The sequence below is a fragment of the Vicia villosa genome, linkage group LG1, assembly GCF_029867415.1.
Source record: "Vicia villosa cultivar HV-30 ecotype Madison, WI linkage group LG1, Vvil1.0, whole genome shotgun sequence".
In the NCBI taxonomy this organism is placed as follows: domain Eukaryota; kingdom Viridiplantae; phylum Streptophyta; class Magnoliopsida; order Fabales; family Fabaceae; genus Vicia; species Vicia villosa.
Genome location: NC_081180.1, coordinates 27,340,264 through 27,366,911, shown reverse-complemented (window position 1 = coordinate 27,366,911; position 26,648 = coordinate 27,340,264). Strand labels below are relative to the sequence as shown.

The window sequence follows — 26,648 nt, the reverse complement described above, 5'->3', positions numbered from 1 at the left end:
CATTGTTACAATTCATTTATATTTAATTTTTTGATTGAATGGTTACATTTAATAAAAATTTGGGTTAAGTAATACATAAGTTTTTTATAATAAAAATTATTTCATCCGACATTGAAATCTTATCCAATAGTCATAAAGCTAAGGAAAAAAAATCATGGAAACAAAGACTTTGTATCTTTCTCATAAATTGATCATCTAAATCATATTGAGATTGTCAGTTACGTCTCTTATCTCTTGTGATCTTCACTTTACAAATTTACATTTTAAACTTACAGTCGCAACACACAATCATAGAATTATGTTTATATCACCTTTAGCTCATGAAGCTAAATCTACATATTTTGAACCATACCTTAATTTTATGCATCATCAATCTTATTGTCAATTATAATTAGTATTGTGGGAACTGGAAAGTCTCGAGAAAAGCAACCCAACCATTTAAAATATCGGTGATATCGAATAAATGACCTTGTTCAAAAATTTATTGAGTGTTACAATGAGTTGTTCACAGAAAAAAAGAAAAGTGTGACATCAGAGAAAAATCTCTTAATTAATGTACTTTTTCTCAAGTTGAAGGTGCGTTATTCAATATTGAGTATGCATGGATGGAAGATAACATCGACTGAGAATTCTTCAAAAAGAAAAAAAAAAATTCTACGTATATTCAATATTCATCATCGTCTAATCTAGAAACACCTTCAAATTATCAATATAACTCATCATCTTCAATGGAGTGTCCAATTGGATAAAAGCAGAGTTGTCTCTAGTTGTTAGAAGCTCTATGTAGGTTAGACACAGGTTTAACCATAGAAAAACAAATGGAGGCCCTATTTAAGAACGATTTAACATGACAAATATTTTATGTGACTCTATTTAGCTATAGTTTAAGCCTCTAATAAATTTGAGGCCCTGTGCGCTAGCCCGCCTTGCACACCCTCAAAGACGGCCCTGAATAAAAAAAAAATAGATAAGACAAATGAATAAACAAATGCAAATGCAACTAAACAATCTTGTAATACCGTGCATCATAAATAAAAAAAGTAACAATCATGAAAAAATTAGCTCAACTTAAAGAGGGAAAAAGAACATTAAACAAGGAAAAGACTTTAAATTAACCAATATAATATGAGAGAGTTTATGACACCACTCTCCATAGAAAGAGGACTTTTTGTTTTTTTTTTTTAATTTTGTTAATTTGAGAGATAATTCAATCTTAAAAAAAAAAATTTAATATCAAATAGCCGACTTTAACATTAAATATTTTTAATAATACTAATGTTGAGAGTGTATTTTCAGTGTTTTTTTAGTTTTTTATTTATATATAATATAGTGATAGCTTATATGAATTTCGTTGTCCTAATATTAATCACTTTTTTCTGGAAAATAACTTACTCTTGAAAACACTTTTTTTTTTGTTAAAAAATATATTTTTGAAAGTGCATTTTCGAAATCACATTTTTTTCATAAAAAATTGACTTAAGTAAAAGGATTTCAGCGCGGGTGACCAAGAAGATTACAGGGTCTAATAAGAAATTCTCTTTTCAGAAATTGGGCCTATATTAGTAAAATATAAGTGGGCTCTTGCGTTGGAGCCCAATTACTCTTTAATCCGTCATCTCTAACCTAGAGAGAGGCACTGTCTGCAACTCAGTAAAAGGAGAATACAGCGAGTAGAGAAGAAAACTTGCAAACAACATTTATCTAAGAAAATGTTTCTGCCACATGAATTGATTATCGAAATCTTACTGAGGTTGCCGGTAAAGTCTCTTATACGTTTCAAGTCTGTTTGTAAGTTATGGTTTTCTCTTATTTCTCATGATCCTCACTTTGCTAATTCACATTTTCAACTTAACTCTGAAACACACACTCGTAGAATTCTATTAATATCATATTCAACTCATGAATCTCTATCCATCGATTTTGAAGCATCGGTTGGCTATGACAGCGCTTCTGTTTCACTCAGCCTTGATTATATGTTTCTAGAGGACTTTACAGATTTTGAAGTTAAAGGGTCATGTAGAGGTTTCATACTTATATGCAGTTCCTTAAACATCTATATATGGAATCCAACCACTGGAGTTCACAAACAAATACCTTTATCTCCTTTTGGTTCCAATGTTGATTCCAATTTAGACAATGAATATTTCTATGGTTTTGGGTACGACCATTCAACCGAAGATTACTTGGTTGTTTTAATGTCCTATCATTATTCGGATGATCCTACATTACACTTGGAGTACTTCTCATTGAAAGCTAATACATGGAAAGAAGTTAAGGGTCCTCACTTCCCTTATAGCTCCGAGATTGAGCCCACAGGTGGGTGTCTATACAAGGGAGCTATTCATTGGTTGGCTTATCGTTATGATTTACAAACTGATGTTATTGTTGCATTTGATTTAATGGAAAAGAAACTTTCATATATGCCTTTGCCACATCCTTTGCAATGTGGTGGTTTGTGGGTATATGGAGAATATCTCAGCGTATATACTGAGAATGATACTGATGATGAAGTTGAAATATGGGTCATGAAAGAATACAAAGTGAACTCCTCTTGGACTCTTGTTCTTACTATTGATCTCAGCGTTTGCCCAAATGTGGCCTTTTCTCCATTGTGCTGTACAAAAAGTGGTGATATAATTGGGGCAGGTGAACGCGATAGATTGGTGAAGTATGATAAAAATGGGCAATTTCTAGAGAAACATTCTTATCCTAAATACGATCTTATATGCAAAATGACTATGTATATAGATTCTCTGCTTTCACTCCCAAGTGATGGTGATAACAAGCAAGCTTGAGAAGATGATAGAAACAAGAAGAATGAGGTTATGAAATATTCCCCTTCACTATTTTCTTGATATTTATAATGAACTAGATCATAACTCATAATGTAACAATGGCTATGTATGTATAGTCTTTGCACTGAAGTGTTTAAGTAGATGAGGTTCTTCTGAATCATATGTTTGAATGGTAACAAATTGACAGTTTTGTTTGTGTGATTCACTGTTACTGTTATTTATGTATGTAGCTGGATTTTATTCTAATATATGTTTTGAATATTGCTTGAAATTGTCCTATAAGGTAAATTATTCCAATGAGTTCAGCAGATTGTATACTGTTTGAATTTTTATAGCTATTGCAAATCATTGATGATGAAAATTATATTAAATAGACTATATATCAAATCTGCATTCTTGTATTAGACCCTGATGGAAAAAAATTTGTGGAGCATCCAAAGAGTTAGTGAGCACAAACTCCAAGAGCATGACTTGGCTGAACTGGGTCCTAATAAACTAGTGAAGGCTTCCAAAAGAGCTAATGAGAATGATTTGAGTTCTAATTTATATTGTGGTGCCTGCTAGAAATTACAATTATGCTAGTTGAGAAAGATCAAAATCGAAATTACAATTACATGTCCGAGTGGATACCACATATATTCTACTTGAAGTTACTTATCGGTAATCCTATTATATATGCTGTGCAAAAGTGTTCTTTGCTTTCATCATATAATTTATGGAAAATTTACAAGACTTTCCAGGTGTGTTTGTAAGTCATGGTTTTCTCCTTTATCTCATAATCCCCACTTTGCAAATTCCTATTGTCAACTTAACTCTGTAACCCATAGTCGTAGAATTCTATCAATAGAAACTTCAACTCATGAAGCTAGATCTATAAATTTTGAAACATCCCTGAACGACGATTCTGCTTCTACTTCACTCAATCTTAATTATATGCATTCTCGTTCTTTTATTTTTATTGAAATTAAAAGTTCATGTAGAAGGTTTATGTTTTTGCACTGTTTTTCAAACATGTATCTATGTAATCCATCCTCTGGATTTCACAAACAAATACCTTTGCCCCCTATTGATTTAGATGTCAAATGTTTCAGTTTTCTATATGGTTTTGGGTATGACCATTCAATGGATAAACTACTTGGTGGTTTCAATGTCCCATGATTCAAATGCAGATGTAATTTCATCACATTTAGAAATTTTCTCATTGAGAGCTAATACATGGATAGAAATAGAGGGTACTTACTTCCCTTACATTAATGTCTGTAATGATCCCAAAGAAGGAATACTCTTTAACGAGGTTGTTCATTGATTGGCTAATCGTAGTGATTTATCGATAAATGTTATTGTTTCTTTTGATTTAATGGAAAGGAAACTTTTAGAGATGTTGTTGCCAGATGATTTTGATCATGATCCTACACCTATAGTGATTTGTGGGTATTTGGAGAATTTCTTAGTCTATGGGCTAGAGGAGAGGATACCGTTGAAATATGGGTTATGAAAGAATACAAAGTGCATTCATCTTGGATTAAGACTCTTGTACTTCCTCTTGATGACGTTCTCACTGAGTACTTTTCTCCGATATGCTGCTGTACAAAAAGTGGAGATATTATAGGAACAGATGATGGTACTGGATTGGCGAATGGTATAACATCGTTCCTATTGTAACGATCCACGTGGATCCCATCCCAAGTGGTCATGTATATAGAGTCTTTGCTCTCATTCCCCGACGATAGTGAGCAAGCCTAAAAAGACAACACAAAGATAGAGTTAGTGAAATAGGTAATAGGTTTATTGAAAATGTTTACAGTTTTGTTTGGTGATTCACTGTTATTCCTTGAAGAGTCTGATATTAGTAAGAAAGATTACTAGAAGAAGCAATCTATTAAAATTAGAATAAAAAAGATTATATGAAGACTTTGCATATATGCTTTACTTTCACAATAAAAACAAGTCAACCCAGTAGTTTGATGATAGATTGAATGAAGAAATGTAGTATAAAGGGTTCATTCTCTCATTGTTCACCACCTTATGTGGAAAATACATGTGCAAGCAGTCATCTAAAACCTTTTCCAATGAAGAAAATGCAACAATAAGGCAGAGATTATTTTAGAAAGTTGGTTGGGAGCTCACTTAGTTTTCATTCCTATAACTTTGATGCATACACACACTACTACATTTTCTGTGGTCTCCATCTATAAGTCAAGCTTAACGATGACAGTTTAGTCATCATGGAGAAGAGAACCTTAGATTGCCAAAGAGTTCATACAAGGAAAAAAAACTAAATTCAAATTAATGAGCTACATATGGATTTATTAGACTTCAGATCCGAAAATGCAACAAAATTAAATCACCCCATAATCCTAAATAGAACAACAATTACTACTTAAAGTCCTGACACTTTATTCATTGAATAAAGTGAATATATTGACAATCTGCATATTTAAATATAACATGAGGTATAGACTTAACACTTTATTCAATGAACAAAACTAATAAATCTAACAAAAACAGGATAGGTTTTGTTTTGTAAAAATGGAACACATATGCATGTGTTTTTCTCCACTTAAGAAAGTCTGCAGAAGAAATACTACTGCTGGGTGGATTTCTTTTCAAACTCGTTTAAAATTTTATATTATCGTTTTGTTTCCTTACTGTACAAAAGCACGCATCACAGCCACTGAACCAGCAACTTAATTCGTCTTGCTAGTGAATTTAATTTGTTAATGTTAGGATCAATGAAGTTAGTTAGTTACTTATTTAATTTATGAAGTAATTAACTAATTTGTGTAATAAGCTAACTGCCGTCAAAGTTGCTTTGCATAATCCTAAGAAGTGAATTTTGATCATAATACCTCACATCTGGTATTTAGAGCCAGGTTCGAGCTCTCTTTTAACACAAAATGCATCTTTATTTGTTGTTTTCTATTGCAGACCTTTTGAGCTTGTTTGTGCTCATCAAGAACTCATCAAGATTCTTCTTTATTCTTCCATTCTGTCCTATCAATTTGTTTCCTTGGGATGGACATGGGTTTGAACTTTAAACCGCCATCCGTTTCGAACTTTGAACTTCTGTATTCAATGGGAAGAAGTCATGGAGAACTTGTTGACGTCAAAGGGTGGTATTGTTGAGAAGCATAGTTGAGCCCAAGAAAAAGAGAAATAAAATTAGAGGTGATTGAATTGTTTTGTATTGATTCAATGATAGTATAGTCATTACAATGAATACAGGATACGCTTTATATAGTGATCATGATCAAGTAACAAATCTTAATTAACTTGTAACAAAACTAACTAACTAATAACTACCTATAACAAATATAACATGTAACTCTAACACCCTCCCTCAAGTTGGAATATGGATTAACATTTCAAACTTAAAAAAAAGAAGGCTTAAATGTACCTTTAGTCCCCGTAAGTTAGCGAGTTTTTTATTTTCGTCCCTGTAACTTTTTTTTTGCCTGAGTTCCCGTATTTCACTTTCACGTTCGTTTTAGATTTTCCTGCGGATTTTGGCTTTAGGGACTAAACCGCCAGTAAAAAGTAAGATATAGAGACTCAGACCATAAAAAAAAAACTTACAGAGACGAAAATCAAAAACTCGCTAACTTACAGTGACCAAAAATGCATTTAAGGCGAAAAAGAACAATACAATCCTAGAAAAAAGAAAATACAAGGAAGAAGATTGATAGTGCTAAGAAGTGCCTAGATTTACGACCGAGAGTCAAAGGAGCTCCAAGTGCCACGATCATCACTCAGGATGAAACCACGATCTCATAATTACACTCAAGTAATCTTGGTGCACTGACTCACTACGCTAGGCGCGTGGAGACATGTGTTGGCTCTCTCCTGGGTGAAGTTTTCATGGCTTATATAGTAAGGACCTTCCTGATCTAAAGGCCCAATATATCCATAAACACAAGTGGGCATCCGCTTAGAGGAGTCGCACAAAAGCATGACCTCGTCACCATCTCAACCATTGATATTCATCCAACAACTCCCTGTGTCTCATGCTGGAGCAACTGGTGACAGATCTTACTGTCATCGCTATATAAGTGTGACTCTATATCACACCCTAATATTCATTAATTCACACGTTTTTCACCTTTCTTATTCATCTGATATGTCTTTGTATGTATATTAAAAGTTTCGAAAACATGTAGTAATTATGGTATAAAATTAATATAACCGTATAAAATATATATTTATAACAATAATTAAAGTTCGGGCTCTACACATACATAATTTCTCTTGCGCTCTTATGTCTGCACTTTTATTTGCATTAACGCGTGTAAAATATACTTTTCATTTATATTCATGCTACACTCCTTTAACTTTTATTTAGTAAGCCAACTACACAACATATTGTAATGGGTGCATCCAAAAGTTATCCATTTGGACGAACTTCTATAATTTTTACTACGTGATACCAAATGAGCAATATATGATAATGAGTGCGTCCGAAAGATAGCTTTCGAACATTGCTCTAAAGTTATTTTTTGGGTACACTTTAATTTTTAATTTTTATTGAGTAAGATCAAATGAACAATTGATGATAATAAATGCGTCCGAATAACTTTTAGACAGAATTATTTTAGGAATTTTATAACATTTTTATAAAAAATTCCTGAAGTTCAATATAGTAAAAATTAAAAAAAGGGTTTTGTGATGAAATGTTTCTTTGGGCTGTATTAGTAAAATATAAGTGGAGTGTTGGGTTGGAGCCCAATTCCTCTTTCCTCTTTCATCTCTAACCTAACCTAGAGCCGCTGCAACTCACAAAAAGAAAAGTTGCGTAAAAGAATATCGATCATGTATCTTCCTCATGAATTGACCATTCAAATCTTACTGAGATTGCCGGTAAAGTCTCTCATACGTTTCAAGTCTGTTTGTAAGTTGTGGTTTTCTCTTATTTCTCATGATCCCCATTTTGCTAATTCACATTTTCAACTTAACTCTGCAACACACACTCGTAGAATTCTATTAGTATCAACTTCAACTCATGAATCTCTATCCATCGACTTTGAAGCATCGCTTCACGATGACAAGGCTTCTTTTTCTCTCAACCTTGATTCTATCTTTCCAGAGGATTTTACAGATTTTGAAATTAGAGGGTCATGCAGAGGTTTCATACTTTTCTGCAGTTCCTTAAACATCATCCACCTTTGGAATCCATCCACTGGACTTCATAAACAAATTCCTTTATCTCCTTTTGGTTCCAATTTGGGTACGACGATTCAACCGATGATTATTTGGTTGTTTCATTGTCTCGCATTGATTCAGGAGATCCTCCAATACGCTTGGAGTACTTCTCATTGAAATCTTATACATGGAAAGAAGTTGAGGGTCCTTACTTCCCTTATGGATTTCGAGAGGAAGAGCCCAAAGGTGGTTTGCTCTATAAGGGAGCTATTCATTGGATGGCTTTTCGTTATGATTTACAAGCTTATGTTATTGTTGCATTTGATTTAATGGAAAGGAAACTTTCATATATGCTTTTGCCCAGTAGTCGTTTGGAGTGTTGTTTATGGGTTTACGGTGGATTTCTCAGTGTATATACTAAGTATCACTTTAATGATAGGGTTCAAATATGGGTGATGAAAGAATACAAAGTGAACTCCTCTTGGACTATGACTCTTGTTCTTCCTATTCATTTCTTTTTTCCTTTGTGTTGTACAAAAAGTGATGATATTATTGGGACTAGGGTTGGCAATGAACCAAACTAACTCGAAAATAGTTCGAAACTCGAATCGAAAATTAAATCGTTGAACTAGGTTCATGAACCAAATAAGCTGAGTATGAGCTAAAAACTAAGTTCGGTAACTAAATGAGCCGAACTTGAACTATACATAGTTCGACTCGTTAGGTTCATGAGTCAACTCGATTATATATGAGATAAATTATATTGTCTTTAAATGTAGATTTAAATATTTGCTCTAAATCTTAGTATCATATATTATTTTAATCTAACAGTTTTAATTAATAATTTATATTCTCTAGTGAGCAAAATATTTCTACAAATAATTATTCAAATAAAATTATCGTATAAATTTCAATCTTATAACTTTTATTTTATTTTATATTTTTTATTTAAAAAATATTAATTTAAAATGTTATATATATATATAGACTTTAAAAACATACTTTTAAGTCCGTGAAATAAGCGAATTGAACCTAACAAGATAAATCTAACGAGTTGAATTGAGATGTTCGTGAACTTCTAACAAGTCAAGTTTGACCTGAAAAAAAGTTCGAGATAAACTCGAACTCAAACTCGGCCAATTCTTAACGAGTCGAGTTTGAGCTGAAAAAAAAGTTCGTCATGAACTCGAACTCGAACTCAGTCAATTCTTAATGAGTCAAACTGAGCTGAGGCAAGTTCGACTCGACTCGACTCATTTCCAACCCTAATTGGGACCGACGGTGAAGATGGATTGGTGAAGTATGATAAAAGTGGACACTGTCTGGAGCAACATTCTTATCCTAATTACGATCTAAGCTGCGATTTGACTGTGTATATAGATTCTCTGCTTTCACTCCCCGGTGGTGATGGTGACAACCAGCAAGCTTAAGAAGATGAAACAAGCAACAAGCAAGAAGAATGAGGTTATGAAATATTCCGCCTCACTATTTTCTTGATATTTATTGAACTAGATCCTAGCCCCTAACATAACTATAACAATGAAGGTTGATCCCAATTGACTGTGTATGTAGAATCTTTGCAGTAAAGTGAGAAATGCTTAAGAAGATAATATGAGTAAGTCTGCCACATGAGCTAATCTAATATGTCATGAAATGTTTATTGGTTAACTATTTGTGATATGCTTATTGGTAACATTCACACCTTTGGTTGTGTGATTCACTGTTATTTATTCTAATATGCTGGATTCATTGATGACCGTGTTGGTCAAGATTACAACTACATATGTATTTGAATGACATAGAAGGTTTTCTTCTCTAATTTCAGTGGAATGTAATAAAATTGATAGTTATGCTTTCTCTGTTTCAAACCAGAAAGTAAAAAAAAACTAATTTCAAAATAATGATCTATACATGACCAATTAAATGAATTTTAATACTTTAGATCATAAGAAACATCAGAAGTAAACTGTCTTTGCCGTTGTATAAAGAGTTGTTTATTTTCTCCGCATGGTTTGATTGACATTCTGTTTCACAAACCAAAATGCTTTTATAGATGTCCAAAAAGAGTGCATATTTGATTTTAATTTTGGCCTCTTTCTATTATGGATGAAAGGAAAGCAGAAACTATATAAACAGGCAGAGATAGGAGATATTATATTTTTCATGAGATGGTTTTAAAGCATTTTCCATTCTAATAAATAAAACCAAAACCTTTAAATTGCATTAGGTATCATTGACAAAACTTTTCATTAGTGAGAGAGGATTGAAAGGATGAGGTGATTTTCTTCTCAATCAAACTAGAAGGCACGGTTTAATTAAAATATGCCTTTTCCATTATTTAAAAACTTTAAAATATTAACTTGGTTAAACATTAACATATGTCAATATGTTTTAAAATGTGGTAAACATCAATTTACTTTAAAAAATAAAAGTGTTAAAATATTTATAAGTGATAAAATTAAATATTATTATTATATTATTATTTTAAGGATACTGAGTTCAAATTTGTTTTAAAATATTATTTTATAAATTTGTTACTGATGGAGGGAATATTTTATAAATTTGTTACTGATGGAGGGAAGAAAAGAGACACTGTAAAACCGTGTGTGTCTCTGAACAAAATAGTAACTTCAATTTAGTGTGGGTAATTTGGTTTGTTGAAAAACGTGGCTGATGATGTATGAAGGTGGTCCCACTGAACTTGGCTCAAATGACTTTGATTTTGACTCAAAATCAATTCAAAATATATAAAAAAGTCTTGAACTTGAGGACTTGAGTTTGACTAAAAAGGCTCAAAATTTTGGCTTAGAAGCTTGGCTCACAAAACACTTGAAAATTGATTTGAGATTGTTATAAGAAAAATGGCTAAGAATTTGAATTGGCTTTGGAATATATGGCTAAAAAAAACTCACTTGAAAGTATCATTTTGTCTTAAAATAAAAATCCAATAACAAAATAGTTTTAACAAAGTTTGAAAACAATGATTCAACGCCTTATTTAAATTTGAAAATTGATTAAAAAAAGACTTTTTTAAAACAAAATCCAAACTTTGACCTTGTATTTACTTTTTGATAATGACCTTGAAAAAAAATGAAATGATGCATAATGAATGGACTAAAAATGATGAGAAACAAAATGAAACGGTTGATTTTTTATTTGACTTTAAAATGCATAAAAAAAATTTAAGAGAGAAAAAAATGAGGTATAACACCACCATTAGACCTGTGCGAGACACAAGTTAAATATTTTCTAAGTAAAAAATATATTTTAAAAACATTTATTTAGAAATTTTACTTATATTTAGATTACTATTGTATAGATATAATGTCATTGTTATTAATAATATACATAAAAAAGTTAATTTAACTATTTTTTTTTGTAAATTATAAAATAATTTGTTTATTTATAATTTATTAATAATTTGTGTAAGTTTTAAAAAAATTTGACTCGTTATAATAATCTAATTTGTGTTAGTTTATTAATAATTTAATATATAAAAATTTCCCAAGGTAAATCATATTATAATTTAAAAAATTAGAAATATATTGATATAAATAATTTTGATATAAGTTGCATTTGTAATTTAAAATATAAGTTATAGCGTGTCACAAATTCACAATCCGTTATTGCGATGAAACCAACTTCGACCGTTTAATCTTAGTAGTCAACTAATATTAAAAAAATAAAAATTGCATAACTTAACCCGTTTGCACATTTAAAAAAATATAATTTGCATAATTATATAATTATGTGTAGTTTCAATTTGCATAATCTTAATATTAAATAAAATATATTATAAATATTAAATTGTCTTTTAGTTATAAACTAAAGCCCATTATAAACTATAACCCGTATAAATATAGATTTATTAAATAAGATTGAGTGAAGTATAAAACTAAATTAAATTATTTTTTAATAAAAAATAGTTATAAAGAATAAAAACCCCTAAGATGTGTATAGTAGTATTACGATTTTTAAACAATGCATAATTATTTCTAATAATTCTAAAATCAATAATAATTCCTTATAATTTCTAAAAATATAATATTACATATAGCTACATTTATAAAGATAACAAAAATAATGATGATTCTAATGGTAATCTTCAATAAAACAGTACAAAATAATTAATTTATTATCCTAAATTTAAAATTTAATGTATTTTAATGTAAGGTTTTGTATCTTTTACTCCCGTTTACGTTTTGTATCTGTATCAATTAGACAATAATTATAAATATTATTAGAATCATTTTTTTAATGGGAATAATTTTCTTTTTGATGCGCTCATAAAATAAAATAAGAAGAAGAAATTTATATCATTAATTGAATCAAAATTAATATTGAAATAAAACCAAAATTATATGATAATAATTGGTATAAAACCAAAAAATTAATATTCAATCCTAATTGATATCGGTTATAATTGATATAAAACCATTTATATAATAAAACAAAATAAAGTACATAAAAATAATTGTTTTTTTTGACAGAAAAAAATAATTGGAACATAATAAAAATAAATATTAATATTTATTTTTATTATGTTCCAATTAATCTAATTTAACAATTATTTTTATGGGAAATTGATCCATTATCACCATAATGGGAAATTTATAAAATAAAATGCAAAAAATTTATTATTGATATAAATATTTTTTCTTTTTAAATATTTTATTTAAAAGAAATATATTATATAAACAAATGCGCGTATCAAATCAGAACTCGTGGATATGCACGATTTTGTTACTAGTTATATAATAAGCGACTCGCTAATTACATGGAGGAAGATTAAAGAAATTTCATATTTCACTTGTATTATAGAGATAACAAAAACCAAATTTAAAAACGTGAGGTGAATAATAAATTTGATGAAAATCAATGGTTAAAAAATATATTTAAACATGTATTAAGATTCATCAACAATTAAACTTTTAGTTTTTAACATAAAAAAAGAGAGTGTTTTATTACACCCAAATATATATATTAGTAAAATATAACTGGGCTCTATGGTTAAACTTAAAGCCCAATTCCTCTGTTTTATATTTCATCTCTAACCTAATAGCGATGCAACTCAGAAAACCAATCATGTTTGTGCCTCACGAATTGATCATTCAAATCTTACTCAGGTTGCCGGTAAAGTCTCTTATTCGTTTCAAATCTGTTTGTAAGTTATGGTTTTCTCTTATCTCTCATGATTCCCACTTTGCTAATTCACATTTTCAACTTAACTCTGAAACACAAAATCATAGAATTCTATTAATATCAACCTCAACTCATGAATCTCTATCCATCGATTGTGAAGCATCGCTTCACAATGACAGTGCTTCTGTTTCACTCAACCTCGATTCTATCTTTCCAGAGGATTTTACATGTTATGAAATTAACGGCTCATGCAGAGGCTTCATACTTTTCCGCTGTTATTTAAGCATTTTTATATGGAATCCATCTACGGGAGGTCACAGACAGATACCTTTTGGTTCCAATTTCGATGCCGAATATTCCTTTGGTTTTGGGTATGACGAATCAACCGATGATTACTTGGTTGTTTCAACGTATCAGCATGATTATTTAGAAGATCCTCACTTTGAGTACTTCTCATTGAAAGCTAATGCTTGGAAACAAGTTGAGGCTCCTCACTTCCCTTTTGCCAATAGGTATAACTTACTGCATGAGCCCAGAGGTGGGTCTCTCTATAAGGGAGCTATTCATTGGTTGGCTTATTGTTATGATTTATGCAATAATGCTATTGTTGCATTTGATTTAATTGAAAGGAAACTTTCATATATGCCTTTGCCACATCCTTTCCAATGTGGTGTTTTGTGGGTATATGGAGAATTTCTCAGCTTATATACTACGGATTATAGAAATCATACCGTTGAAATATGGGTGATGAAAGAATACAAAGTGAACTCCTCTTGGACTATGATTCTTGTTCTTCCCGTTGATCTCATTGTTTGCCCCAAAGCGCTCTTTTTTCCATTGTGCTGTACAAAAAGAGGTGATATTATTGGGGTAGATGAAGAAGATAGAATGTTCAAGTATGATCAAAACGGACAATTTCTAGATCTACATTCTTATCCTAATTACGATCTTAGATGCAAAGTGACCATGTATATAGATTCTCTGCTTTCACTCCCTGGTGATGGTGATAACAAGCAAACTCGAGAAGATGACAAAAACAAGAAGAATGAAGTTGTGAAATATTCCCGTTCACTATTTTCTTGATATTTATAATGAACTAGAGCATAACTAATAATGTAACAATGGCTATGTGTGTAGAGTCTTTGCAGTGAAGTTCTTCTAAATCATATGTTTGAATGGTTAACTATTTGTTTATTGGTAATATTGACAGCTTTGTGTGATTCACTGTTATTTATGTATGTAGTTGGATTTATTTTAATATATGTTTTGATTACTGCTTGAAATTGTCTTATAAGGTAAATTATTCCAATGAATTTATGCATGTTGACCAAGATCACAACCATGACTTTGACTCAGCAATTCATTAAAAATTTGAGCATAATTACATATGTATTTGAATGACATTGAAGATTTTGTTCGCTAATTTCGGTGGACTGTAATAATTTTCGTTGTTGTCCTTTGTGTTTCAAACTAATGATCTATACATGTCCACTTTAATGAATTTTAATTTTTTAGATCATAAGAAACATCAAAACTAAAGGACCTCATGAACCTAAATAGTGCTAGCTTACAACTTGGAGTTTTTTTATTAAGTTTGATTAGAGTTGTTGTATTAAAGTAGTTTCTTGTCCTTGCATGGTTTGATTGAAATTCTGTTTCACAAAAAGAGTGTATATTTCATTTTAAGTTGACCTGCTTTTTTTAGAGATAAGAAGAGATGATGAAAGGAAGGCAGAAATTATGTAAACATGCAGGTGGGAGATATTTTATTGTGTTCATGAGATGGTTTTAAAGTATTTTCCATTCTAATAATGAAAATCAAAACTTTAGAATGCATTAAAGGCTTGTTTTTTATTAGGTGTCATTGACAAAATAAACAATTAACTTAACGATTTTTATACCTGTTCATTTCTGGTTCTTTATGGAGGAAAATGTCTCAAAGAAAACAACAAAGAGCGAAAGCTATTTGATTGACTGAATTATACAATGATATCAAAGTTTTATATGCATGCAAATATTGTGTGCAGGCATGTGAAATTTGAACAAAAAACTTGGTTGAATTGGGATAGAATAGAAGTCATAAGGAAGAGGTGGAAATTTAAATTGATTAGGGTGGTCATGAAATTGTTGTGTAAAACTTAATGAGGAAAATGTGAAGCAAGTGGTGAAACAAGTGATGAGGTTCATGATAGTAGAAATAAGAGAATGGATTAGATTGTACTGATGAGGTTATGATGAAGTTAGAAAAGCTTAAGAAGATGATCGACACAAATAAGAAGAATGAAGTTCTGAAATCATATGGTATATGAATGCATTTGTAAGGTGCTGAATGATAGAGTAATATGAGTTTGAACGGATTTGAAGGGTACTGAGTTTGTGGACAGTTTTTGAGTCAGAATGCCACACTAGCTAATGTAATATGTTATGAAATGTTTATTGGTTAACTATATGCAATCAGCTTATTGTTAACATATCGTTATGAAATGGTTATAGGTTAACTATTTGCAATTAGCTTATTTACATAGATAGCTTTGTTTCTTATTTAGATGCCGTTGTCAAAACGAACAATTAGCTTAACATTTTTTTATACCGTTCATGATTGGTTCTTTAATCAGTCGGCAAATCTGAAAAAAGACCAGAGAAAATGTGGTTGAATTTTGCAGAGGAGAATGCTTCAAAGAAAACAATAGAGATAACTATTTGATTGACTCAATCATACAGTGATATCAAAGCTTTATATGCATGCAAATGCAAATACGATGTGCAGCAGTGTGAAATTTGAACAAGAAATTCAGTGGAGTAGGGATGAACCTCATAAAGAAGAGGTGAAATCTAAATTTGATTGAGGAAGAAAGTGAAACTAAGCCGAGAAACAAATGAAGAGAAAGAGATTCATGATAGTAGATTGTACCCAAGTGTTGGATATTATAGAAATAGGAGCTGTGAGAATTATATCATGTAGACTACATTACACAAGGCATTATGTAGGCTCGGGTATAATTTCTTTGAAATTTGAAGAATAGTCTTTTAACCAATCAACACAAACTTATCACATAGTTGTAGTATGGTAGTAGTATCAGTTTAGTGATACGTCTATTAGTAAATGATTTCTAAAATAAGGACCTATCCTTAAAAATTTAGGGGTCTAAAATTTAAAAGTAAATGATATCTAAAATAAGTAGGTCTTTAAATTAAAGGTCCCAAAATTTAAGTAGGATCCCAAGACTTCAACTTTTTCACAAAGTTGTTTTACATGAGGTTCAATAAGAGGGTTGAAAACCAATATTGGCCAGTTGTAACTTTATTTGATGAGCATACATCTTCTAGGACTGTACATAATAGACAAATAAAGACTGAATGGCTTGTCAATTTGACCACATACTTAAACATAGTCCTGACATGAAATCAATTGGGCTAATTGATGAATCAATTGATAGATGGGGAGTGAAATTGTCAACTGGCCAGGTATGTAGAGCTAAAAGAAAAGCAGTAGAATTGATACAAGGTGCTGGAAGGGGCCAATTTACTCATTTAAGGAGTTATGCACAAGAGTTACTAAATTCAAACCCTAACAGTAACGTTGTGCTGCAATGCTCTGATTCAATAAGTGGTTCTGTGTTTGAAAGGATTTATGTATGTTTACAAACATGTAAAGCTGGATTTGTAAAAAGTTGTAGACCATTAATAAGATTTGATGCATATGTTTTGAAAGGAGACTATGGGGGACACTTGGTGGTTGTTGTTAGAAGGGATGAGAATAATCATTCATTTAATGGAAAGAGAAGTTTTAGAGATGTCTTTTCCAAATGATTTTGACCAAGAATCAACTGGTTGTGATTTGTGGGTATTTGGTGAATTCCTTAGTCTATGGGCTATTGAGCACCGTTCTTTTGTTAATATATGAGTTATGAAAGAAGACGGACTGCATTCGTCCTGGACTAAGACTCTTGTTTTGTCTATTATTGTCGTTCCGACTCGGTACTTTTATCCAATATGTTGTACAAGAAATGGTGAAATTATTGGAATATATGGTGGTACTGGATTGGTTAAATACGATGACAAAGGACAATCGTTAGAGCATCGTTGATATTGTAATGATCTTGAAGGATCTCAAGTAGTTGTGTATATAGAGTCTCTGGCTTTCACTCCCTTCTGACAATGAACAAGCTTAAGAAGATGACACAATCAAGAAGAATGAGGTATACTATATTTATCTTATTTATCTTGTACTAGTATGAACTATAGGAATGCTCCAATCAGTAAGGTATTGGAGGGTAATATGATGAGACAGTATGCTACCTGAGCTCATGTAATATGTCATGGAATTTTCATCTGTCAACTGTTTGTAATATGTTTGTTTAAAATGTTGTAACCTTTAATTGCCTGTGTTGTTTGTGTGGTTAACTGTTATTGTTATTTATGCATGTGTGTAACAGATTAAGTTCTATTGTATGCTGAGATCCATGTTAAAAATGGTTTTGTATTGTATTTATAATTTATTTGATGAGTTTAAGCATTACATGACTCTGACTCAAAGCACTTTATTAGAAATTTTATCATGGCCACATTTGTTATGTTCTCCAATTTCAGTGGACTCTAGTAACTTTGGCTCTTGCCATTTATCTATTACAAGTTAGAAATAAAAACTCCAACTAATGAGTTACATCGATAAGAAAGAAAATTACTACTGGAAGCATTTTATTTTTAAAACTAGAATCAAAGCATACATGATAGCTTTGCATACATGCTTTAAAGAAACTGTGATTTGTGCAGTGAAAACAAGGCAAAACAATAGTTTGATAATAGATTGAATGAAGAAACATGTCAGTGAAGTGTTAGCTATGTGATAATAGTTTGATCATGAGTGCCAGTTTAATTGATAATAATGCCAAGTGTCACAATGATTTGATATCAATTAGACACTGCAGAGACAATTGTTAATTAGAATTGGAACAATGTTTGAAAGAAGAATTTAATAAGGTTTCCTTTTTTGGAAGGATGCTATTCTATGTTCAAAACATCTGTCAAATTATTATACTGTTAAATCATCTTATAAGAGTATGTATTGGTAGAGATGATATAAATTGTGTTGGAGCTTGTGCAGGATGTTAACATTGAAATTGTTTGCTTTGCTGACTGTTATTGCAGGATTGTTTAATTGGGGAATTGTTACTTAAAATCACTTATTGCATTATAATTTTAAGCATATTCACAAGTCAACCTAGTTTAGGAGTCCAAAATAAATTGACCCTATTCTACTGTTATTGTCAAAATGATTCATTCTAATTGGATGATAGTTTAAAGTGATTTTACGTGTATTTCAATTAAATTCTTTGTAATTAACAATATTTCAAAGACTTAGTACACTAGAAAATTCTGCGTACCTTATATTAGTTCACTTAAAAATATTTGTATTAGTTACGAGTAGGGGTGTTCGCGGTTTGGTTTGGATCGGTTATAAGACAAAAACTTATCCGATCCAAAGATAAATTTATTTGCGGTTTGGTTCGGTTTTGGATGATATGTTAAAAAAAATCCAATCCGATCCGATCCAATTTAATGCGGTTTAATTTGGATCGGTTTTTGGATATCCAAATTTCAAATTATATTATTATTAGCATTATAAAAATACTAATAAATCATAAATTTGATGTAATATATATCATATAGTATATTAAAAATTAATATTATAAAATGAGAATGATTGATTATTGTTGAAATGGATGAAATAATAAAAATAAATAGATTAAACTAAGCTAATAGATAATATTAATAAAATAATTATCCTATAATAATAAATTTATGTAACATATCATACTAATAAAAAATAAATAAAGTAAAAAAATATAAACATGCGGTTTGGTTTGGTTTGGTTTGGATCGGTTTTGAAAAATGAATCCGAAACCCGATCTGAACCGTTTGGTTCTCACCAAAAGACATCCAAACACATCCAATAAACTTCAGTTTTTTGCGATTTTCGATTTTTTTGGTTCGGTTTACGGTTTTTATTTGGATTGGTTTGGATTTGAACACCCCTAATTACGAGTACCTTTGTACACTAAAAAAAGTCTCTTAGATTAATTAAATAATGCGATTCATGAATTTTCTCTTATGCAAATGAAAGTGTTGAATTATTCAATTATTTCTAATATTTAACAACTTTTTATATTTTAGTAATTTATAGATTGATCTTAAGAAATAATTTCCCTTTTAACATTAGGTTTTGTTTTGTGCCTTAAATTAGAATAACTATTCATTAAATAATTGTTTAAAAATATATTAGATCATGTTAATGTAATTCTAGATTTGTTCACCTAATAAAGAATATTTTTTTATATAATTAAAGACTATCTATTATTTTTATATATTTTAGAAAGTAAATAAAAAAGTAGAGTGAAATTTCAGAAAATTGAAAAAGAGTGAAATTTCAGAAAATTGAAAAAGTAAAGTGAAGGAGAGTATATTAGCCTATTAGGTAACATGTTTATTTAAACAAATATTAGGGATTTAGAATCATTATCGAAATTGTTTGTGTTTGTGATCAGGCAAAATGGAAACAGATTTGTTGTAGTGAATTGAATTGTATAATATATTTCTTCATATTTATAAAGATGAATTATTGATTTCCCTCTTATTTTTTTCACCAATTTTCTTATATAAATACATGTGCTCATCTACACTTAGGGTTTGTTTGGTTCAACGGAGGGGAGGGGAGGAAATTTAATAAAGGGGAGGGGAAGGGAGGGGAGAGGAGGTATTTTAATTAAAAGTATGTTTGGTTCAAACGAGGGGAGGGAAGGGGAGGGAGAATTTTTAATTAAAAATATATTTGGTTCAGGAGGGGAGGGGAGAGATTTTAAAACTAATTTACCTTTTAACCCTTAAAATAATATAACCCTCATGCTAAATCAAATAAAAACAATGTGATATTCTTACTTTTTTTTTGCCAAATCATAAACAATATATATAATCAAACACAAAATATTTACTATTTCAAATACTTTAAAATATATTAAAGCGTAAATAAAATATTAATAAATTTCATACAATAATCATATGATCCATGATCAAATGAATTATTTTATTATCCTGATGATCCATCTCATTCCATAAAATATTTATAAAATTAAATTTTAGATAATATATATAGCTCATATACTACAATTATATATAAATATGTAATTCTGTCAAAAAATATATATATAAATATGTAATACAACACAATAACTTATAAAACAATTAAGTTCTTACAAAATAATAAATCAAAATGAATATAATAAAACACATGAAAAAATAAAGAAAGTTGAGTCACCATATTAATATAAAATAATGGAGTTACCATAAAAAATAGAGGAATTCTAATAAGTCGATAAAAAATTAACGTATAATATATATTAAAAATAATTTAAGATTTTAATTAAAAAGTAAGGATAATTTTGTCAATATAGCAAAAATAGATTTTATCAAAACTCCTCTCCCTCCCCTCCCCTCCAAATCCCTCCGATTTGGAGGAAGAAAAAGTTACTTCAGGAGGGAATCTGATTACCTCCAATCCCCTCCCCTCATAAAAAATTGAACCAAACATACTTAACTTAAAATATTCCCTCCCCTCCCCTCTGAAACCCTCCAACCAAACGGACCCTTAAGGGAGAAGGAAAAATTGTACAGAAACTCTACTGAAATGACCCACAAATCTCCTCCCAAATTCAATCTGTAAATTCCTTCTCCAAAATTCTGCAGAATTCACCTTCATTAATCTATACAACAACTCCAAATAGCCATGTAACCTTCAATACACAGCTTTCATAAACCTGCAAAAAATTAATCAACTGACCCAATAATCTCCACAAATTTATTCCTTCAAATCTTCCAAAAAATAACCTGTATATAGAACCAAAACAAAATTCATACAAACCATAACTCACAACTTTTAGAACCTGTACAAATTGAATAACACAACACCAATATATTTTGTATAGTTTCTTTTTTGTTGCAGAAAAAAGAGAAAAGAAACAAATGCGAAATTAAAAAGTAAAAGAAGAACTGGAATCGCGGATCTACCGGACCACCGCCGCCGACAACACATTCGACAACTTCCATGGGTTCGCGATCTCGATCCCACATTCCACCGCCGCCGTCAACAGTCGGACGAGCTCTCTCCCGCGACGAATTTCTTCGCGCGAAAACCATCTTCGCACCCTCATCATCAAAAGTTTCTTCTATTTGTTATTTGGATCTTTGTGAGAATCAATTTTTTGGAATTATACCATCATCACGGACAATAGACACGTTCCCTTCATTACAGGTTCTTAGAATGCGACAAAATATGTTGAGTGGTTATATTCCTTCACAATTATGCCAACTCAGATCTCTAAAAATCTTGGATCTTTCTAGAAACAAATTACAAGGTTCAATACCTTGATGCATATTCCACCTTCAGAAAAATAGTGCTGATAAAGAATCTTGGATTTGTAGTGGGGAAAGTGGAAGTTTTGAAGGTACTAGTGAAGGAAATGATGCATAAACAATTTGCATACCAACTGTTTGATTAAATGTTTGTGAGAAATTATTATTTTTTCAGATATTTAAAGGGGGTTTAAAACCCCTACAATCTGCCTGTTTTTCTTTAATTCTGCCTTTGTCTGACGTGGCAAGACATGTGGCATGTCACATAAGCTTCGTGACGGAAAATTTTGTGAGGACCAAAATTCGACGAAATTTTTTGTAAAGACTAAAAATAAAAAATGTCATATTTATAGGGACTAAAAACTTATTTAACCTAATTTATAATAATAGTGGTAAAAAAAACATTTTTAATTTTTCTAGTAAATTTATTTTTAGTTTGAATACTCCAAATTGTGTTATTTTTGTGAAAAAAAATAATTGGGCTGTATTAGTAAAATATAAGTGGGCTGTGGCGTTGGAGCCAATTCCTCTTTCATCTGTATCTCTAACCTAGAGAGAGGCACTGTATGTCTGCAACTCAGTAAACGGACGATACAGCGAGCAGAGAAGAATACTTCCAAACAAGATTTTTCTAAGAAGATCGATCATGTTTCTTCCTCATGAATTGATTATCGAAATCTTACTGAGATTGCCGGTAAAGTCTCTTTTGCGTTTCAAGTCTGTTTGTAAGTTATGGTTTTCTCTCATCTCTCATGATCCTCACTTTGCTAATTCACATTTTCAACTTAGCTCTGCAACTCCCAATCGTAGAATTCTATTAATATCATATAAAACTCATGAATCTCTATCCATCGATTTTGAAGCATCGCTTGACGATGACAGCGCTTCTGTTCCACTCAACCTTGATTATATGTTTCTAGAGGATTCTACAAATTTTGAAGTTACAGGGTCATGTAGAGGCTTCGTACTTATCCGCGGTTCCTTAAACATCTATCTATGGAATCCAACCACTGGAGTTCACAAACAAATACCTTTATCTCCTTTTGGTTCCAAATATGGTTCCAATTTAGACGATAATTATTTCTATGGTTTTGGGTATGACCATTCAACCGAAGATTACTTGGTTGTTTTAATGTCTTATCATTATTCAGATGAGCCTACATTACACTTGGAGTACTTCTCATTGAAAGCTAATACATGGAAACAAGTTGAGGGTCCTCACTTCCCTTATAGCTCCGAGATTGAGCCCACAGGTGGTTTGCTCTATAAGGGAGCTATTCATTGGTTGGCTTATCGTGATGATTTACGAAGTGATGTTATTGTTGCATTTGATTTAATGGAAAGGAAACTTTCATATATGCATTTGCCACATGATTCTGACGGTGATCCTTTGCAATGTGGTGGTTTGTGGGTATATGGAGAATATCTCAGCGTATATACTATGAATGATACTGATGATAAAGTTGAAATATGGGTGATGAAAGAGTACAAAGTGAACTCCTCTTGGACTCTTGTTCTTACTATTGATCTCAGCGTTTGCCCAAATATGGCCTTTTCTCCATTGTGCTGTACAAAAAGTGGTGATATAATTGGGGCAGGTGAACGCGATAGATTGGTGAAGTATGATAAAAATGGACAGTTTCTCGAGCTACATTCTTATCCTAAATACGATCTTATATGGAAAATGACTATGTATATAAATTCTCTGCTTTCACTCCCTGGTGATGGTGATAACAAGCAAGCTTGAGAAGATGACAGAAACAAGAAGAATGAGGTTACGAAATATCCCCCTTCACTATTTTCTTGATATTTATAATGAACTAGATCATAACTCATAATGTAACAATGGCTATGTATGTATAGTCTTTGCAGTGAAGTGTTTAAGTAGATGAGGTTCTTCTGAATCATATGTTTGAATGGTAACAAATTGACAATTTTGTTTGTATGATTCACTGTTATTTATGTATGTAGCTGGATTTTATTCTAATATATGTTTTGATTATTGCTTGAAATTGTTTTATAAGATAAATTATTCCAATGAGTTTAGCAGATTGTATACTGTTTGAATTTTTATAGCTATCTACGTTCTTGTATTAGACCCTGATGGAAAAAACTTGACTTGGCTGAACTGAGTCCTAACAAACTAGCGAAGGCTTCCAAAAGAGCTAATGAAAATGATTTGAGTTCTAATTTATATTGTAGTGGCTAGGGGTGCTCAAAACCAAACCAACCCAATAGAAAACCGCAAACCAAACCAAACCAAACCGAAACCGCAAAAAACCGCATTTGGTTCGGATTAGTTTGGGTCATTTTTTAACAAAACCGCACGGTTCGGTTCGGTTTGCGGTTTGTATTTTGTAAACCGAACCAAACCGAATCAAACCGCATTATGTTACAACCTATATTTTACTTAACTCACATTCAACCCAAAATTAAACCTATTATACATTAGCCTTATCAATACGAACAATTTTCTCATCCTTACACATATAATTTCAGTCCCAATCTTCTCAAATCTCTAATAACACTATTTCACCTTCTTTGCTACATACATCTTCCATCTTCTTCTATAATATTTACTCTCCTATATTCTTTCTTTTTCACCTTCTCATTTTTATGTAAATGTTCCGTATTTCAGTTTCATTTTTATCGCACGTCTTCTTCTCTAATCTCTCAACACTTTTTCTTTTTCTTTTTCACCTTCACTAATCTTTCGTCTCTTCTATTTTTTTGTTTCATTATAATAATTTTATATTGTTTTATGCTATTATTTTATGTTTAATATTCCACTTTTGTCTAATTTAATTTTTACATATTACATGGAAAATTGTTGTCAAAATATGACGAGTTTTGTTGTTATTTGTTAGTGTATGAATGTCTAAATATAAAATTATGTTGTCATATATATGTGTATGTATGACTCAATAAAATATTTGTAAAAAACCGAACCAACCGAACCGAACCAAACCGCATTAGTTTGGTTTGGGTTGGTTCGGATTTTTTTTAGAAGTCAACCGAACCAAACCAAACCGCACTATTTTTTCTCTTGCGGTTCGGATGATTTTTTTTGTCAAAACCGTCCAAACCGCACCGCGAGCACCCCTAGTAGTGGCTGCTAGAAATTGTTTAATATAATTAAATATATGATGAGTTTATGCATATTGAGAAAGATCAAAATCAAAAGTACAATTACATGTCGGAGTGGATAACACATATATTCCACTTGAAGTCACCTATCGGTAATCCTATTATATATGCTGTGCAAAAGTGGTCTTTGCTTTCATCATATAATTTATGAAAATTTTACAAGACCTTCCAAGTGTGTTTGTAAGTCGTGGTTTTCTCTTATATCTCATGATCCCCACTTTGCAAATTCCTATTTTCAACTTAACTTTGTAACACACATTGGTAGAATTCTATTAATAGAAACTTCAACTCATGAAGCTAGATCTATAGATTTTGAAGCATCCCTGACCGACGATTCTGCTTCTACTTCACTCAATCCTAATTTTATGCATCCTCGTTCTTTATTTTTATTGAAATTAAAAGTTCATGCAAAGGGACTGTTTTTCAAACGTGTATCTATGTAATCCATCCACTGGATTTCACAATAAATACCTTTGTCCCCTATTGATTTTGATTTCTAATGTTTCTGTTTTCTATATGGTTTTGCGTATGACCATTTAATGGATAACCACTTGGTGGTTTCAATGTCCCATGATTCAAATGCAGTTGTAATTTCATCACATTAAATTTTTTTCTCATTGAGAGCTAATACATGGATAGAAATCAAGGTTGTTCATTGGTTGGCTAATCGTAGTGATTTATCGATAAATGTTTTGTTTCTTTTGATTTAATAGAAAGGAAATTCTTAGAGATGTTGCCAGATGATTTTGATCATGATCCTACACCTATAGTGATTTGTGGGTATTTGGAGAATTTCTTAGTCCATGGGCTGTAGGAGAGGATACCGTTGAAATATGGGTTAGGAAAGAATACAAAGTGCATTCGTCTTGGATTAAGACTCTTGTACTTCCTCTTGATGACGTTCTCACTCAGTATTTTTCTCCGATGTGCTGCTGTACAAAAAGGGGTGATATTATCGGAACAAATGGTGGTACTGGATTGGTGGAATATGATGACAAAGGGCAAATGGTAGAGCATCGTTCCTATTGTAACGATCTACGTGGATCTCAAGTGGCCAAGTATATAGAGTCTCTGCTTTCATTCCCCTACGATAATGAGCAAGCTTAAATAGATAACACAAAGACAGAGGTAGTGAAAAATTCGCCTTCATCTTTTTCTTATATTTATAATTATGTTGTATTATGAACTCTTGGCTGGCTGTATTTGTAGGGTAATATGGCCCAGTATGCCACATGAGCTATTGTAATAGATTTATTGAAAATGTTTACAGTTTTGTTTGGTGGTTTACTGTTATTCCTTGAAGAGTCTGATGTTAATAAGAAAAGTTACTAGAAAAAGCAATCTATTAAAACTAGAAGAAAAGATTATATGAAGACTTGCACAATAAAAACTAGTCAACCCAGTAGTTTGATGATAGATTGAATGAAGAAATATAGTATAAAAGGTTCATTCTCTCATTGTTCACCTTATGTGGAAATACATATGCAAGCAGTCATCTAAAACCTTTTCCAATGAAGAAAATGCAACAATAAGGCAGAGATTATTTTAGAAAGTTGGTTGGGAGGATAAGGAGCTACATGTGGACTTATAAGACTTTAGATCAGAAAATACAACAAAATTAAATCACCCCATAATCCTAAATAGAACAACAATTACTACTTAAAGTCCTGACACTTTATTCATTGAATAAAGTGAATATATTGACAATCTGCATATTTAAATGTAACATGAGGTATATAGACTTAACACTTTATTCAATGAACAAAACTAATAAATCTAACAAATACAAGATAGATTTTGTTTTGTTAAAATGGAACACATATGCATGTCTTTTTCTCCACTTAAGAAAGTCTGCAGAAGAAATGCTACTGCTGGGTGGATTTCTTTTCAAACTCGTTTAAAATTTTACAGCGCTTTTTTTGGCCTTTAACAGCGCTTTAAAGCGCTGCCAAAGCCAGCGCTGGCGTAGGCTACGAAAGCGCTTTTAAAAGCGCTCTGGTAGACCCCCCCTTTAAGAGCGCT

The 26,648-nt window shown here is 31.2% G+C and overlaps 3 protein-coding genes and 1 pseudogene across 3 annotated transcripts; all 4 read left to right on the top strand.

Annotated features, from left to right (window-relative positions):
* The first annotated feature begins 1,638 nt into the window (after window positions 1-1,638).
* LOC131603385 (F-box/kelch-repeat protein At3g06240-like) lies at window positions 1,639-3,030 on the top strand. Its single transcript, XM_058875688.1, has 2 exons — window positions 1,639-1,788; window positions 1,927-3,030. Exons 1-2 carry the CDS (start codon window positions 1,710-1,712, stop codon window positions 2,793-2,795), a joined length of 948 nt encoding a protein of 315 aa, XP_058731671.1. The 5' UTR covers window positions 1,639-1,709; the 3' UTR covers window positions 2,796-3,030.
* A 421-nt stretch (window positions 3,031-3,451) lies between these two features.
* On the top strand, window positions 3,452-4,572 carry LOC131603386 (F-box/kelch-repeat protein At3g06240-like; annotated as a pseudogene).
* Window positions 4,573-12,850: 8,278 nt separating this feature from the next.
* Window positions 12,851-14,313, top strand: LOC131632235 (F-box/kelch-repeat protein At3g23880-like). The gene has a single exon (XM_058903021.1). The coding sequence runs from the start codon at window positions 12,996-12,998 to the stop codon at window positions 14,154-14,156; it is 1,161 nt and encodes a 386-aa protein (XP_058759004.1). The 5' UTR covers window positions 12,851-12,995; the 3' UTR covers window positions 14,157-14,313.
* A 7,686-nt stretch (window positions 14,314-21,999) lies between these two features.
* LOC131632244 (F-box/kelch-repeat protein At3g06240-like) lies at window positions 22,000-25,928 on the top strand. Its single transcript, XM_058903030.1, has one exon. It carries the CDS (start codon window positions 22,126-22,128, stop codon window positions 23,224-23,226), a length of 1,101 nt encoding a protein of 366 aa, XP_058759013.1. The 5' UTR covers window positions 22,000-22,125; the 3' UTR covers window positions 23,227-25,928.
* The last annotated feature ends 720 nt before the right edge of the window (window positions 25,929-26,648 follow it).